The 17,431-nt window shown below is 36.2% G+C and overlaps 2 protein-coding genes across 5 annotated transcripts in view; one reads left to right on the forward strand and one right to left on the reverse strand.

The window, feature by feature from the left end:
* LOC142345650 (uncharacterized) overlaps positions 1 to 2,609 on the forward strand; it is a 73,906-nt gene extending 71,297 nt beyond the window's left edge. For all 4 annotated transcript variants that reach the window (XM_075397862.1, XM_075397854.1, XM_075397836.1 and 1 more), the window contains 2 exons: positions 1,567 to 1,716; positions 2,405 to 2,609. In XM_075397862.1, coding sequence (XP_075253977.1) covers positions 1,567 to 1,716; positions 2,405 to 2,436 — 182 coding nt within the window. In that variant the 3' untranslated portion in view covers positions 2,437 to 2,609. The remainder of the gene's footprint in view (positions 1 to 1,566; positions 1,717 to 2,404) is intronic.
* Positions 2,610 to 7,267: 4,658 nt separating this feature from the next.
* The window catches only part of LOC142336970 (transmembrane protein 135-like), a 46,695-nt gene continuing 36,531 nt past the window's right edge, over positions 7,268 to 17,431 (reverse strand). Inside the window, exon 10 of the mRNA XM_075386371.1 lies at positions 7,268 to 7,746. Coding sequence (XP_075242486.1) covers positions 7,522 to 7,746 — 225 coding nt within the window. The 3' untranslated portion in view covers positions 7,268 to 7,521. The remainder of the gene's footprint in view (positions 7,747 to 17,431) is intronic.

Raw genomic sequence — 17,431 nt, forward strand, 5'->3', positions numbered from 1 at the left:
TGTCCGCAAGTTTTAAAATTGCGCAACATTAGTAGTTTCTGGTATAGCGTGTCCCATGAAGTTGAAATAAGCGAACGTTTCAAAAGCCACAGGTTAGAGTTCAAGGGTCAAAGTTCGTTGACATTCAAACGTTGACATTCAAATCCCATTGATGTTCAATTGAACGTTTTTGGCGTTTTTCGAACGTTCGCTTATTTCAACTTTATGGGACAGACTATACCTCCAAGGGCTATGTTTTTTAGCTGAAGCAATTTCATAACCAGGACTGAGACTGTTTTGTTTTTGAAACTTGACCTCTGTTTTAGAACATTGAATTTTGTTTTCGAACATTGAAAGTTAACAGTAGCTTAGTTTCTCATGTTTAGTAAATAAGAACTGCGGGGTAAAATTCCAGATGAAAATGTGTTTTTGACAACTTTTGGTCCCATAACAGTCCCTCAGGCCTGTCTGAACTAGAGACAACCCTTGCAAGTACATCCCGTCAACTCAATCCCGTCACCCCAAACCTATACCTACACCCACTCTCACAACCTAGGTACCTACTCCCCAACCCCCTCCCACCAAGACACACAAACCTACTTTACCCCACCTGCCAACATATCTACCCCCTTCCCAAACCTACCTCCCCTCGCCCAAATATACATAGATCCTGCATCAATACTCACCAAAACCCCTCCCCAACTACCCATAGCTTCCTCTGCCACCCCCACCCCCCTCACCTACCAACAACCGCATAAAATTATTGATTTCCGTGTTTTTTGAAAATAGACCTTAGTTACCTATTTTAATTAGCTTTGATAATTCTTTAATCTTTCTGATTTAGATTAGGTTAGTTAAGAGTTATTACACAGCTCTTCAAGTTTTTTCTGGTACTCTACCAGTTATGTTTTAAGCGAAATTTTTACTTGACCGCTTTGCTGACAAGCTAACATGTCAATTTTTCCCCAATATTCTATATAACTATTGCGGGTTCATTTGCAAAAAAATTGCGCAAAAATAAAATTGTATCCGAATAGCGTTCTTCGGTGTCTCAGCCATCGCTCAATCCTCTGGTACCATTGAAATTTATTCTATATTTATAAATCGTTTTTTTTAACAAACGCGCTGAAAATTCTGCGCATTGATTGCCTATTTTCAATGCATTTCAGCAATTTCGCACGCATTTTTTGCAAAAAGCTAATTTTGAATATATGATGAAGCTGAATGTTAATGTTGTCAGGAATCAGTTCTAAAAAGCGCCAGAATAAACTAAAACTAATCAGGAAGTGCCCTGAAAGTCGGACGCATTTTTTATAAAGTTTCAGCGTATTATTATATCAGGATTTGAGGCTGAATTTTTGAAAATTTCAGCGTATTCAGCGCATTTATTACAAAATAATATGCTGAAACTGGCTGACATATGGACCCGAGTTGTTCAGGTTACCACTACCTGTAATTTCGAGCTCACGAATATCACAATTGCGCTCCACCATAATTCGATAGACTTCAAACTGGGTAGTAATGTTGACGGTAAAACCTCCAAGAAATTATGATCGGCTGGGTCAATTTCATCGAGTTCACAACTAGGTGAAAAAGAACCATCGAGTCATCCATCATTGGTTCCAGTCCCCTTGGGGGACGAACCAGCACTTCTCGAACAGCCGCTGCATGAAGAGAAAAATCAAGATGCGCTAGAGGTTACAAAAACAGAGGAAATGGCCACTGATTTTGATTCAGGTTTGACTCAAACTCTTTTTGAGTCTTTTAGGAAACCAAAATTAAATAATAAAAATAATTCTGAGCAAAATGTTTTATTTATTAGGAACAATCATTTATTAGGAACAAGCATTTATTAGCAACCCAAAAATCTCAGAATATTAACATCTCAACTTGAAATGTTACATTGCAACAAACAGAGGTTTCTTCTTCAGAAAAGTCAAATTGCGATTATACTTCATAAAGATAGTCAAATGCTCGAATATTTTTTGCAAAAATATTAAGTTATTGAGGATTGCTCTCGAAAAACGTGATAACACAAAATTTAAAGCATAAGCAGTTTTCTTCCTTTTTCTCAAATACGCAATTTGTAAGATATTTTTTCTACAGCTCACTCGTAATTTCGCAAATCTCAGCTATTAAAATTTACTACTAATCTGCTATCATTATTCGTTGACATTTCATTAATATTCGATCATTAATCTTGATCAGCGATGCACATAATTCAGATAAAAAAACGTAAAAGAAATTTTACTGAAAAAACTAATTCTTCACTTTAATCTTTAACTTTTCTATTTTTTCTAAATCAATTTAGAAAGAAGAGTTGTCAGATCTTATACCAGGATCAAATAGTTGAACGTGATTAAAAACGTGATTAATTAAAAAAACAGTCGAACAATAAAAGAACCAAGCTCAAGTCTATTTTCAGAGGACCAGAAAAGAAGACCTATGGATAACTGATGATGAAGAAAAATGATCGAAGAAAACGACAGCAACCAGAACGATGACCAGAAACTGTTGAGCTGACATCAATTTAAAAATCAGTAAAATTCTTCACAAAGTAAAAAGTAGATTTTTTGGTCAGCCTTGGTCGTCTATACACTTCAATAAAAACTTAGGAAAAAATAAACTTTTAGCCATTTTGAACTTTTTGTAGGACCACATTATTAAGCCATATGGTCAATGAGCGGTAAAACTGAAATCTATCATTGTTAAAAATTCTTAAAAAGGTTGGCGACATTGAAGTTAGAATTAGAGGAAAGAAGGAAATATGCCCCAATCTGGAATGTTATTTGGTTATTCCTGCTCTGCTTTTTGTACTTTTTGGACATCTACATTTCGCTTTTTCAAAGACTTTTTAAAATTTAGAAATCAAGCAATTTTAAGATTTGGTTACTAGTTTACGATTTTGAAGACATTAATAACGAGGTTGTTTTTGAAATCAAAGCATGAGTGCTAACTTTTTTTTGCATTTTTTTTGTCTTTATTGGTTTCTTGAGATCAAAGATAGTTTTTTATCTAAAACTTACTTTTTAGGTTTTCTTTAACAGCTTTCAGACGTTTTGTTTCTCAATTTCAGAAAAAGTTTACTGAGAAAGGTTTTGAGTCTCAATGCCAGTAAGTTAAACGGTTAGATGACAATTTACTCAATGTCATTATACCCATTGCCATTATAACTAATGCCAATATACCCAAGGCCATTGTAACCAATGTCCTTTACTCTTTTGTCCAATAATCCAATTACAAATTAGAAGTCGGTATTAACAGGATATTTTAACATAGTTAAAGGTACAATATAATCCCATTTTCCGTTGTGGTAGTTTCATATCAAATCCCACGGGCCCTTTTTAATAGCTCTCAAACGAAGTTTGTAGCAATTATATTAGTCCTGTCGGTTTTTTTATGCAATTTTTTGCTTGACCGATTTTTCCTCAAAAACGGTATAAACAGGTAGCGCCCCGTGGGCATTGGAGACTTATACTTATGGTGTGAAGGGCGGTTCTTAGAGGTTGAAGACACCCCCACCGCACTGTTTCCCCCACCCCAGTGCTGTCCACCATCAGTCCCCGGTGCACCCCCCCCCCCCCATTTTTATTGGCCATGGAATAGTTTTTCAATTTTTAAATGTCACAAATATTAGTAACTTTTTTATATAAAACTTGCTTTTTTGCAAATTTTTTTTTTTGAAAATTTTTGTCGTTTAGGTTTGTCAGCCTCAAGAGCCAAGGAACCTCCCCTAGGGTTTGAATATATGTCGCAAAATTTAAACATCACGAATTTTAGCATACTTTTGACAATAATGCCATTTTTTCAATTTTTTGACAATTATAGTCATTATTCAGGTCTTTTGAGCCTCAAGGGCCAGAAAACCTCCGTTATGGTTTGATAACAAGTTATTGGAAAATTTTTGTTGGCCATGGATTAATTTTTTAACTTTTTAATATCAGAAGTTTTAGCAATTTTTTAAAATAAATATTGCAATTTTTTTAAGTTTTTTGAAATTTTTTTGTTATTTGAAATCCTTTGAAACTATTTCAGGCTTCAAACATGAATACCATATAGTCTGTTGAGACATTAAAGTGGTTCTTAAGGTATAAATATCTTGAATTTAGCAAGATTGCCTAAAAATTTGCGATTTTTAAAATTTTTCAGTTTTTGTCCTCTGAGTTTAACGACAATTACTGGTCAACAAAACTTTTCAACTCTCGGAGATGGGTTACTTTACAGAAATTTTCAGGCAAAACGAAGTTTGTAGCAATTTACTGCAGATGTTAAATACAACATTCTTCGCTTAGAATATTCGGAGGAACTCAAAATCAGCCATTTGTGGTAACCTGACTTCCACACTAACTAGTCAAAAGATCAGTGTCTAACATTTTTACAAAAACAGTGCCAATAAAATTAAGCTGCTCCTCTCCAACTGGATTTACTCTAAAGAAGCAGGAAGAACACAAAAACTGATGATTAAACACAAAAATTGCCTTTGGATTGTCAGAAAATAGCTGAGATATCTTTGTAGATCTGCAGTCTCAAAAAGATATTAGAAAGAAAGGAAAAGAAAAATTCAGTTTTCACTAGTCACTGAGATGTTAAATGTTACTTTTAAATCTTTATCACAAAAAGCTGCTTCATTCGCTCCTTCATTTGCAATAAAAAAATGAGACACATGCTCAGTTTACAGTACCTCCTTGATTTAAAGTTTAAAAAATTCAATTTGAAAGTCAGGAAATTCGTTTTTGAGAGTGCGGTCAGTCACGTGTAAACAAAAACAAAGTCACCTAAACTACGCAGAGAAAAAATGACGTCCCCACGCAAAATTGCTTAAATGAAAGTGCAGAAAGCAGATTTGAAGTACTCGTGACGTCGATTGGTCTGAATTCAAATCTTGGTGACAAGATGAAAAAACATAGCAGGACGAATCCTCTATTGCCATCCAAAAAATGGAACCAACTTAAGACCATACTATCAACTGTTTTTTTAAAAGAAAGCTTCCGACATTGCACAAGTCAAATTATTACACAAGTCCACGAAAACAAACAGATGAACATAAAAATCTATAAAAAAAATAACTTTTATTTTAGAATAATAGTGCTATGCGGTCCAAAAACGTCAATCCTGAAAAACTTTAACAGAATGAGAGGTTAGACAGGAAGCCATTGAGAGACACAAACAACATTCGTGGAAGACCAAATTTGACTTTTCTTTGCAAATAGGTGTCCTCAAGGTCATTGAAACACGCAACACGAATTATAATTTTCAACATCTATTCGATTGTTCATCAATAGAAAGAATATATCATTTTATACAAAAACAGATCCGGGATGGGGTAGTAAATATAATAAATTCAAGCAAAAATGAACCGTCGAAGCCAATAAAATCATCAGAAACTTAGGGACCAAAAATGGATTCTGAGGTGGGTCAATCGAGATCAAATGAAACCAGTTATTAATGAGACTAAGTGACAGAACAACAAAAACAAATAAAAAACAGACCATCTCAATTTTTTTAAGGATTTCGTTCTTCCTTATTTTTGGCAAACAAATGGCAAAAAAAATTGCTAAATCTTTAGATTTAGGGAAAACAATGAAACTAAATGTCAGATGCAAACGGGAAAAAAATGAAATGAGACCGCTCGTTTTCCGTTCTTCTTAACAATTCAGCGTGATAAAGATTACTAGTACTCCATTTTGACTTCTCATTTAAAGACGAAGCTGCTTTCAGAACAAAACATCAAAGAATAAAGTTGACCTTTCTTATTGCCGTAATGAACTTATTACCGAACTATACCAATCAATTTGAAACGAAAAAAGAGGAAATGAAAATGAGAAAAGCATCTGACAGCAAAAACTGTTAAAACATCCGACAACTTTTTATTTTAATTACAACTATGCAAAATTAGCTTGTAATAAAGTTAATTGTCATTCAAGTAATGATTACATGATTACCATTTAACAGACAAAAATCTGATCATAGAAAAACCCGAGTACAACAAAAAGAAATAAGAACGAAAATGATCTTTTCCAAAATTCTTTAAAAATTCTGAAAGCATACTCACCAGCGGCTATTGTAAGAAATTCATTTAGTACTTTTCTGCTGGAACATTCACCCACCAAATTTCTGGCAGAAAAATGTAAATAACATTGAATTGCCATGTCTATTTTTCAAAGGTCAATTGGCAGTGTCAACAGCTACATAATAACCCTAAATGAAGATATGGACAAAAAATGTAGCTACACAATCGGAAGAAATAGGATATTAAAAAACTAAAGAGTATCAACATTTGCTTGATGTGGCGCAATTTTTTTGACTCAAATAGAAAGATGACCAAATCCTATAGAAAAATCAAACTTAAACGAAAAGCGCAGCAAATGCTACAAAAAGTGGAGATCATAACTGTTAAAAACGTCTATTACGGCGAAATGGTAAAAACAGCACAAAAATTGAATCTAAAAGTGTAATACTTGCTGCAGATTGTGACGAAAAAGCTTCCCAACGCAATGTTTGTTTAGAAAATTTAGAAAAACTCTTTCAACCAAAAATTAAGCTAAAATTAAAACTACATTGAAAAAGCAGCACAGAGGTAAAAACAATTCAATCACTTGACATTTTTTCACACCTACTTTTCTCGCTGTCTCTCAAAAATGCAGCATGAACAGAAAACCACTATCTATTCTGACTGATCTTCCTTCAGGTTTCTTCAGCAATTTGACCTGAACACATCGTTTTCAGGCATTTCACTTTTTGTTTCAACTACTCTCCAACAAAATTTCCAATTAAAAAAGACGATCCATCAATACTACTCTTGGAGTCGTAAAAGACACCGCACCAGAAGAATTCAAATTTTTTGAATTGTAAAAAAACCCAAGAGAAGGTCAGTGATAGCTCAAGCTATTGCTTTGCGGCTATTAATAAGAGACTTAAAAAATATCAAAAGTCAAAATAGCCAGCTGTGATGATTACAAAAGCTATTGACAGAAAAGACAAAGGTATTGAAGACGTATTCGTCAAAGTAAAGAAAACGGCACTCCAACAAATTTATTCTTCTGCGAACTTCAATTCGTTGAAACAGCTTGCAGTCCAATAAATTCCAGAGATTCACGAAATATGTCAAATTCAAGATACAATCTGTTTCGGCTCGCCAGACTTAGTGGGCAATCAATAGGCAAGTGCCGTTTTTACGATCTTGCACGAAGGGAAAAGATTCTTAGGGAGCGTGAAATCTAACAACTCATAAATGACACTGGTACGAAACAGAAAGCATATAAGATTCCAATAACTCAGAGCAAGAACGTCTCTACAAAGATTTACTTTCATCTGAACTCAATCTCTGCCATTCAAATTTTTTATTTACAAGTTGTAAACAAATTAACTCTCTGTAGTACAAAATTTGGATTTTTCCCATTTGTTTTCCCCAAATTATAGGGTGGATATTTTTGCAAACCCTCAAGTGCACGTGCCGTATTTTTCAATGTATCGGCATTTACTCCTGTAACTGAAGGTGCATATCGGAGTGGGGGGGGGGCACAAAAAGAAAAATTAAGTATGCTAGTGTTTTTTGCTCATTTTTGCTCTCAGTCGACTCCGCTGAGCCATAGCTTCGTATAGTAGCTGCATCTTGGGATCCAATGCTGTATACTCCGGCACGTCTTTTAACTTTAGATTCCAGTGAGCTGAGGCCAGTTGTCTGTTGATGTACTGGAGCTTATGGTCCGAGATTGTGTGAAGAAACTTGCGGTAGTCGGGTCTCACGTTTTGAGGCCACATTGTGACCTAAACGCAGGGCAAATTATAAGCGAATGTCGGTTGACACTTTATTGAATAAAGAAAGGCTGCAATGTGCAAAAAAAAGAGTCCATGATCTTAAAAACAATTAGGAATAACCACAGTTTAAAGAAGCGCACACCCATAAAGAAGATGCATTTAACCGGAGCAGTAAGCCTAAAACCGGAGCTGAAAACCATTAGGCTGAAAACAAAATGTCAGTTAGCAATCACTCTATTGAATCGCTCTAATGAACTTTGATAACCTAATGCACTATGACTTAATGACCGGTCTTTATTGGTTTATTGCGTTTCTTTTGATTTTGCTCTTTTGACATTGACCGTATTCACTGCATTGCGTAACTGAATGAGTGCAAGAGTTTAAATTCCATTCAGTTGAAACAATGAGTGAGGCAAGTCACGAGTCAAACGTAAAAATCGTGACTTAACGCAAAACGTGCTCATAAGTAATGCGTCGTAGAGAGGCTGACGGCAGCTATTAATCAATCCTTTTTCCAATATCGTGGAGCCATGGACCCTTATATAGCTATCAGCGTGAAGTGGGGGTCAAAGCCTAAAAACCGCCCTACACACACCATGAATTCATATCTTCAAAACAGTTCCAGTGAAACGCATACTTCAGTACGCCGGAGTTCAGTACGCCGAAAGGCTCTAAGAAAACTTAATGCCCTCCGAGCGATACCTGTTTATCCCATTTTTGAGGACGAAAAGTCAAAAGGGTCAACTCAACTGCACTCTAACTTCGACGTGGGTTCAAAATAGTACAAACCAAAAGTACACTCAGCATATTGAAACGACCCATCAGGCTATTTTAAGTTTAATTGAGAGAAACGAAATGGAGCGTAGTAGGGGAGGTTGGAACGGAGAGGAGATTGAATAGAATGGAGTTCTAAACATTTCCACGCTTTGCCTGTTTATCCGACTTTTGAGGACAAAATATCAAAAGCGCCCGACCAAAAACCTATCAGGCCAAAAATCACATAAAACAGATCACAGGACTGAAATTATTGTTACAGTATTGGTTTGAGAGCAATTAAAAAGTAGTTAAAAAAACACAATCTAAATACAAGTTTTCCTTGGAAATGTTTGGCTGAACTCTGCCTCGAGGTCACTATTAGAACCACAACTTGATATTTAAAAATTTGAAGTCAACGTTCCGGAAACACTTTATAATTTTCACTTCTAATACATAAGCAATTATGTTAGTTCTAAAAAATATGAATTTAGAATATTACACCAAAAGATAAACAAAGCTGCAAAAACAATCAAAACTTCAAAAATTAGACAAAATCTTAAATGAAGAGAACATAAAACTGATACAATTTAGATCAATTTCAAATTACACTACAAACTTGTCGCACCAAATTCTGCTTCCGTTGAGACATTTAAAAAAAACGAAAAGTACTCTGCTTGAAAAGAATGTATGTACAAGACGAACTCTCTCCTCGAATTTATTTACAGAAACAACTGAAATAATTCCTAAAAACGTCCTAAAAACGTGACTTGAAATTGACACTTGAAAGTAAAAAAGAGAACTTTAGTTTGGGCTAAAGCAAAAATTTCAGTCTGTCATCGTGAAATTGCGGTTGAAATTTGTCATCTTGTTTGGCGTTGACATTTCAAGAGAAATTAAAGCATGCTTTGTTCTTTCTGTCAATTTTCAGTTCAATTAACAACATGGCCTATTTCTGGTTGATTAGATCTGTGTTTTGATTGGTATTGTAGTGTTAGTGGGTAGTGTTTTGGTTGTAGTGACTAGCTTGTTTTCATAAGAGTGCGGCTTAGTTTAAGGGGAGGTCAGTCGGCCGACGATTGTAGTCTCTGCCTTCTGTTAACGTCTGTTGTGGCTCTTGTGATAGTAGAGCATGTATTGTGGTGTATTGTCGCCCTATCCCGCTTAGATCCGGACGCCGGTCGGGGTTTTCCGAGGCGACAACTGACTACTTCGCTACGTAATGCAATATTAATCTGCCTCCCAGCCTCCGTTATTAAGAACGATCTTGATCCTGGGTGCTATTAACTTTATTAACCAGCATTCATAACTAACTGGTAATTATTATTTTAGCCAACCGTTAATAAATTATTACCTTGCCTTATTGTAGCCGAAAGTATTAAAACGTCGTAAAAACTTCTATGCAAGTTCCGCAGAGTCTGACTTATTAAAAATTGACCGGCTAGAGATAATTTTGTGAAATAGAAGGTGAAAAATAGCCTGTCATATTTAGCAATTTTTGCGATTATTGCAAAGCTTTCGCAAGAAGATATTATGCTTGTTAGGACTGTATGAATATTTCTAAGTTTGGGTTTCAAAAGATCTCTTATAAAAAGCTCTAGAATTAAACACACATTTTGAATGGGCTTTCGGGCGAAAGACACAGTTAGTAATTGCCCCAATTTGAGGCACCCTCGCTGAGAAAGAGATTAGGCGATAGACACTTAGGGGGAGACTAATGGTGACTTGGAAAGAGATAGAATTGATAAGGCGAAGTTCATTGCTCTAAATAATTTACTGCAATTTCCTATTGCAGACCAGCAGGCATTGAAGCAACTAATCCAGATTTAAGTTAACTTGACTCCAAAGACAGTCGCCGATGGCTGGTATAATCAGTGCCCACTTTCATAATCAATAGTCTGTCTCTTCTCTATCAAATTGGTATCGGCCAATCTGTTCATAAGATATCGCCACCTCAATCAAATTTGGCCCAACCATATTTGAAACACCTAATGAACGAAAGACCCGCAAGCCGAAAGAACTCGATTATAACAGTCAGATTCGGAATTAAACATTACTAAATATTGTTATAGCTAAAAGAAATGGCTATAGAAAAGGCTGAGCAACGTTTTAAAGAGAATTTCGAATTTTAACCAGGATAAAAAAAGAGTAAGAACAGAGGATCTGCATCATCGTCAGGTCAACCAAAGTTAGCTCTCTCAGTCTAAAAAATAGGCGAAGCTCCAAATTAAGCAGGTAAGCGTCCAGTCATATTTTTTTCCTGACGATGATGCAGTTTCTTTTCAAAACAAGCATTTTTTTTCAAATTGTGCATCTCTGCTGTTTTGCAATTTTGTCTCATGAATGGTAATATTAATAATGAAAAATTATATTGAAATTTGTGAATACTGGACAATTTAAAACTATACCTAATGAACATAATGGCTGCAATAGTTTTCATTTTTTTAGTTTGGCCCGCAAATTCTTGCGGTTTTTAATAAAGTTAACAGTTGATAATAAATAAACGGTGGTTTGTAGTAAATAGCAATATATATTTTTATTTAAAACTTTTTCATCGCAATTCAAAAGCGCGCCTATTTATCTGCTTGATCGTGACTGCACATAATTTGCGCCCAATTGTGTTTTTAACACTTTACCGCTCTTTGCTTATTAATATTGTAATATTGTGAATAATAATGGTTTCAGTTTTCAAACAGGAAAAATATTTTCATTGTCATGTTTGTTAAAACAATGCATGCAAAATGTATGCATTAACTAATAATGATTAATTCGATTGGCTCCGAAGTTGCGTTGATTGGTTTCCGAATCAAAGATTTGGATAACAATGAACTAAAAAAACAGTGATTTTTGCCCAGTTTTTTACTTTGTCATTTTATTCTGTTACAAAAAATGTAGTATGAGTTTTCTACACAAATAATCGAAGAGAGTTTTCATCCCGTCTTAGATTTTACGGGTCCCAGGTAGCTAAGACCACACAATTTTTCTAATTCTTTTTTATCACACAGGATTTGTTAATTATGCACTAACCCTCACATTCCCCAAAGTAAATATTCAGATTTTGGTATTTTTGCTCGACTTAATTATATGTTTTCTCGTGTTGTTGGTGCGACAATTATTGAACTTTCCTCGGATATCCCATTCTCACTGCGTGACGCGTTTCGCAAAAAAACTCACCTCTTAATCATGTACGTTTCTGGAGAGAAACATAAATCGACTAACATCTGATGAAAAGCTCTTTCAATTTAAATCTTTGCTTACAGTCTATTTGAGATAAGCAACAATTTAATTTCGGAATCTAAGCAACTTAGATCACACAAAAGTTTAGAAGTCAAACGTGAAAAAGTCATTTGAGAGCGACGAACGTGCTGGAACAAAAGCGCAACAACGTTCAAGCAAGAATTTGGCATAAGAAAGACTCACATTTACAGTAATTACTTCAATCTTTGTTCGCTATCAATTAGCAAACGATTTATCACACACATGTCCAACAAACTCCCCGTTAATCAGTAATTATTACGTTTTCAGGGAAAAACATAACCGACCAAACGTCGGAAGAATTGATCTCGAACGACTAGTGGGAGCTCTAATGAAATGCAGCCTGCTTCAGTCGGGGGGGGGGGGGAGGGAGGGAGGGAGGGAGGGAGGGAGGGAGGGATGGAGGGAGAGGGAGCCTAAATGGGACTAACAAGTTCAATACTGGGCTTCAAATAACCACATTAGAGGTTAACATTTACCACTATTAAGATTTAAAGTAAAAATTGACACCAGTTTCGGCGCACTTTTCATTTGACTTTAAGTATCAAATTGCCACCAATTGAGTTCAGCTGCTTGAATTTGTGATTGAGAGATAATTTTAGATCACGCGAAACGCAAAAAATCAAGGGCGTAAAAGTCACTCAAAAAGTCAAAATTGTCAAGCAAAAACTTTGCATAAAAAAAGACACACACGTTTACAATTGCTATGAAATTTGTTCAAGAACAATTAAAAAGTAAAAAGAAAACATTCAGGGTGGTCAAGCTTAATGTATTGATGCTGTTTGTCGAACCGTTATAATGTTATTAGTAGCCGCAAAGCGATATCTGGGGGCTATTACTGGCCTTCTCTTGGACTTTTTTATTTTGTCTTTAAGATTTGTGTTACGACCATATGACGTCACTATTACCGCAAACCTGCCTTTTGTTCATTCATTCATGCAATTTCAACTGAATTGCGTGCGTGACATCATTTTTCACTCTGGAGAGTTTTTTTGTTCATTAGCGTGATTAAATTTTAGGCCACACGTGACTTACCTCACTCTCAAAAATGATTTCCTCACTCTGCAATTGACTTTTCTTTACATTAATTCAAAGAGATAAGGTCAATTTAGTGTGTCGCTTTAATTGAAGGTTATTTGAGAGCAGCTATTTAAAGCAGCAATACTCTAAACAGAATCTTAATCAAAATATAAAATCTTAGCATTTAATAAACATAGCTGGCAGATTGCCAGAAAATAGCCGCAATAGATTCGTAGATCGGCCGTCTAAAAAAACAGTAAAGACAGACCAAAAAAAATTGCCTTTTCATTGAAGGCTGATCTGTTATATTTTGATTAAAAATCTGTATAAGTTATTGCTGCCTCTATTAGCTGATCTCAAATAACCTTCATTTAGAGTGACACACACCCATTTGACCTTATCTCTTTGAATTAAAGTAAATAAAAGTCAATTTCAAAGTGAGGAAGTCATTTTTGAGAGTGAGGTAAGTCAAGTGTGACCAAAAATTTAATCACGCGCATGAACAAAAAAACTCGCTCCACTAAGAGCGAAAAATGACGTCACACATGCAATTCAGTTGAAATTGCATGAACGAATGAACAAAAAGTGGCTGTGACGTCATATGGTCGTAACAAAAATCATGACGACGAAATAAAAAAAAACCAAGAGAAGGCCAATAATAGCCCCAGCTATCGCTGTGCGGCTATTAAAAAGACGTTTATCTCTCGGTCTGTTTCATTGACTATCTTTTTTGAGACTGCAGATCTACGAAGCTATTGCGGATATTTTTTGGCAAGTTGCCAGCTGTTAATGGAAATTTTCTGGCTATTCCCACTTCTTATTGGACTATACAAACCATTATCATTGCAAAAAACCACTGTAGCTTGTTCACATAGGCTGTCAATGAGGATGGGACTTAGATTTTTGTTCACAGGATAGGGGCTGGTGTAGGAAACAGATTCCCAATTCCACAACGTTGAACGTGGCCTAGCCGCCTTTCACTTTCATTGCAAAAAGACATGTTAGTTTTGACATGGGCTAGCAAAAGAAAAATTTTGTTTACGGGGAGGGAGGGGAAGGTTGAATTTCCCGAATGTTGAACCTGATCAGCAAGACAAGCTCCCAGCCGTCTTCTTTCCGTCTGATCTCTCTCTACGGAACCCATAAGGGACAAGAGCCAATATTCTGCAGTCAACTCAAAGGGTAGTCGTTCTCTCTCTGGTGCAAATAGATATTGGACTATTGCTAATTCCTCAGTGTGAGATTTGATCTTTATTTACTTGTTGTTTCCGGACAAGGCGCGAGATTCGGTGGCGCGTCTCGCGGAGAGGGGAGTGATAATACAACAAGCGGGGGCGCTGTGCCGGGTGGCGGCGGGCGGCTACAACTGCCCAATTCTAACTGATATCAGTCAGTACTTACAACTACCTCAGCTCTCAACTCTGGTTATAAATCAAGTTATAAGCGGTAATAAACACTTGCAAGTGTTGTTATTGATTTGGTTTTGAGGAAAAGCCTTTGTTGTTGTTCGACTGTTTTGAGACCTTTAGTCAAAAGGGAATGGCCCTCAAAGGGAGGGGGAACTGGCGGGGGAAATGGCGGGCATTTAGGCTGCTGAAGGGATTATTTGGGAGCGGGTCTTCTTGTGATTGCGAATTAGAAGTAGTAAATTGAAAGTACTAACACCACTAACAGCAGCAATAGTAGTCGTAGTAGTAATAGCACCACAAGGTAGGGACGTTGGGAAGAGTGTTGGGGTGCTAGGGGGAGGGGGAGGAGGGGGCAGGGGTTTGGTTGGTATTGGGGTTGGTAGTGGGGTGGTGGAGTTTGAGTCGTGGTGGACGGCATTGGTCGCGTTGGATTGTCGTCTAAATGACGGAATAGAAGCTTGCCAGTGCGATTAAGTGCTGTGACATGACACTTAGCCGCACGTGTTGTTTATTAATGGCTAATTTATTTTGTGTGGTGTAAGTGTGATTTTTGGAGCCTCTATTATGAGTTGTGTTTGTTTGATATTAATCCAGCGCACTCCAAAAGCCACTTAATTGTGGCGCCAATCGGACACTTTTCCACCTTTTGTTCCGCTTTCATTCAAGCCATTCATTCAATCCCAGATTTGCTCAACTGTCCTGCTTTACTCTCTTTCTTACTTTTCCTTCGCTCCATTCTGTCCAAACTATCACAACAAAAACAATCAAAACATCAAAACAACAAAACATACCAATTCTCAACTTATATATACACACATACAACAAACGTATCTGATCAATATATACACTAATAAGACTGTCCCCAATAACCTAATCTATCGTATGAATACCAACTCAAGATCTGCAAAATAATTGCAGTCAAACGACGTAATAACAGCCAAGTATCAACAACATCAGCTTCAAAAATTCCCGGGTGCTGCCGTCAATTAAAATACCCGGTCATCGTCGCCAAAACATCCAACACAACAGCCGGATTTAAGCCCACTGTTAGACCTCTGAGCAGCACCCTAACCAGCCGCAAATAATAAGGAGAAATCGGGGCAAAAAGAGAATCAGCCCCACGAAGGCAAAACAAAGGGCGAGTTTTGGGGAACAGCAAACACAAACAAAGACGGGGGTGGCAGTGTATTGATTGCGGAGTGGCCCAAACACACACAAACAAGCTTTCCTATCTACCCTATAAACTGTTTACCTCTTAGCCAATTAGCACTAATTAATACCACCCCACCCTCGCAGCCTATTCGTCTCATAATCACATTAACCCAATTCGAACCAAAGCCATACTCTTTAAATCCTTCGCGCCCTTTATAATATACACACACGCTTATACCCTCTCAAAATCTCGCAATCTTTCTCTTCCGCTTGAAGTTTTTAGAACCCGCTTTTATTATTACCAGTTTTATCCAAAACCCAACAGCCTCTTTCCTTTTCAATTGCAGTATATGGTATTGTGTTATATCCCCTATACCCTACCACCGACAAACAAAACCCGTCAAATACAACTGGCACCAATACTTCGGCCTGTTCGTCTTCCAGATTTGCCTTTTTTGGCCTTTTTAGCGGACCGAAGCCCTTTGTTACTTTAAATATTTTGTCGCCTTGTAACATAGTTTCGTCGTGTTTGTACAATTAACTGAAAGCTAAAACCACCGGCGATCTGATTATCAATTCGAGATATTTCCGGTGAATTAAACTTCGATACAAGTTGTCAATTACTAACTCAGAAAAACTCAGTTTATTTAGCTCTCTTGTCATTTTTACACACTTTCTCAAATTTCTGGCTAAAATGCGCCTATCTTCAGCAAAAATGTGCTCAAATTTTAGAACATATTACATAATTTATTCACTTTTTCTGACAATTTTCACTAATTTTAACACAGTTTATTCAAAACCTTTCAATAAAACATCTATACGTGATGAAAATTTACACGAAAAGTTAATTTACGATATAGAATTGAACCCTCACGACACGCATGAAGAATTCACGTTTCTACGTGAAGCTTTTCCCCAATTTTTGAACAAAAACTCCGAAAAAGATCGACAACAAAGCGCAAACTCGACAATGAGTTCCGAATTTGACGGCGTTGATACGTCTTCAAAACTTTTCAAACAACAGTCCAAGACACTTTTTGACAGTTTACAGCTCGACGACAGTCAAAAATTTGAACAAAATTTTTTGAATCAAGATATAGCCAACTTTTACAGAAACAGAAAAAACAACAAAAACAACAAGGACCAAACTCACTCCGAAGTTTCGTATTATTACATACCAACTAAAGCCGATAACACTCAAGTTGAGCGGAAAACTATTGAAACTTACAGTGAAAATTTTTTGAATCAGCTATCCAGTGAAAATATTGCAATCCTGGGCCGGATAAAAACGATAAACCAAGAAAAATGCCGTGCCAAACTATTCAACCAGACAATTTCAGTACCCGGCTGCGAACAAAGGGTCATCCGAAACCGATTCTGTTATGGAAGATGCAATTCTTTTTACATACCACTGGATGGAAGTCAAGAGCAATTTCGATTCAAAACTTGTTCAGCTTGTAAACCAATTAAGTCACAAAAAATTTCAGTCTCTTTGAAATGCTACAGCCCTCATATGTCGAAACGAACAGTTTTGGTTGAAAAAGTCGAGCGTTGCAGATGCAAAGCAGAAACTTTTCAGTACAAAAATTTCATACCGCCTTCAAGTAATAGATAAAAGTGAAAATAACTCAATTATGCTCCCAATAATTTCCCATTTTTGTTTAATTCTGACTAATTTCAATTTAGTAGAAGTGATGTTTATTTAATTATTGAAATAACAATTGTAAATCTAGATTGGCGCTTTTAATTGGCGCAGATTCGTTCACAAAATGTGAATTCCTGTCTCTCATTTGATTTTGTTCTGATCTTTTCCAACATTTGGCATTTTCATTGTTGTAAATGTTGTTCCGATATTATTTAATTAGTAGTTTCATAAAATAAGACATTTCTATTTTCCATCATTTTTTTCTTGAGTTGAGACCAAGAGAACAAAAACGCAGGTCAAAAAGGCTGAACATTAAGGATCACAGTTGTCTATTTACTAGAAAATTACAAAACCAATGCCAGTTATAAGCTGGGGCAGTATTATAAAGTACACCAACTTTCTGTATTTCAATTTCTAGCATTTTAGGCAACACTAACTTAACTCCGATCTGAAATTTGAT

The sequence above is a fragment of the Convolutriloba macropyga genome, chromosome 1, assembly GCF_964194025.1.
Source record: "Convolutriloba macropyga chromosome 1, txConMacr16.3, whole genome shotgun sequence".
NCBI lineage: Eukaryota > Metazoa > Xenacoelomorpha > Acoela > Convolutidae > Convolutriloba > Convolutriloba macropyga.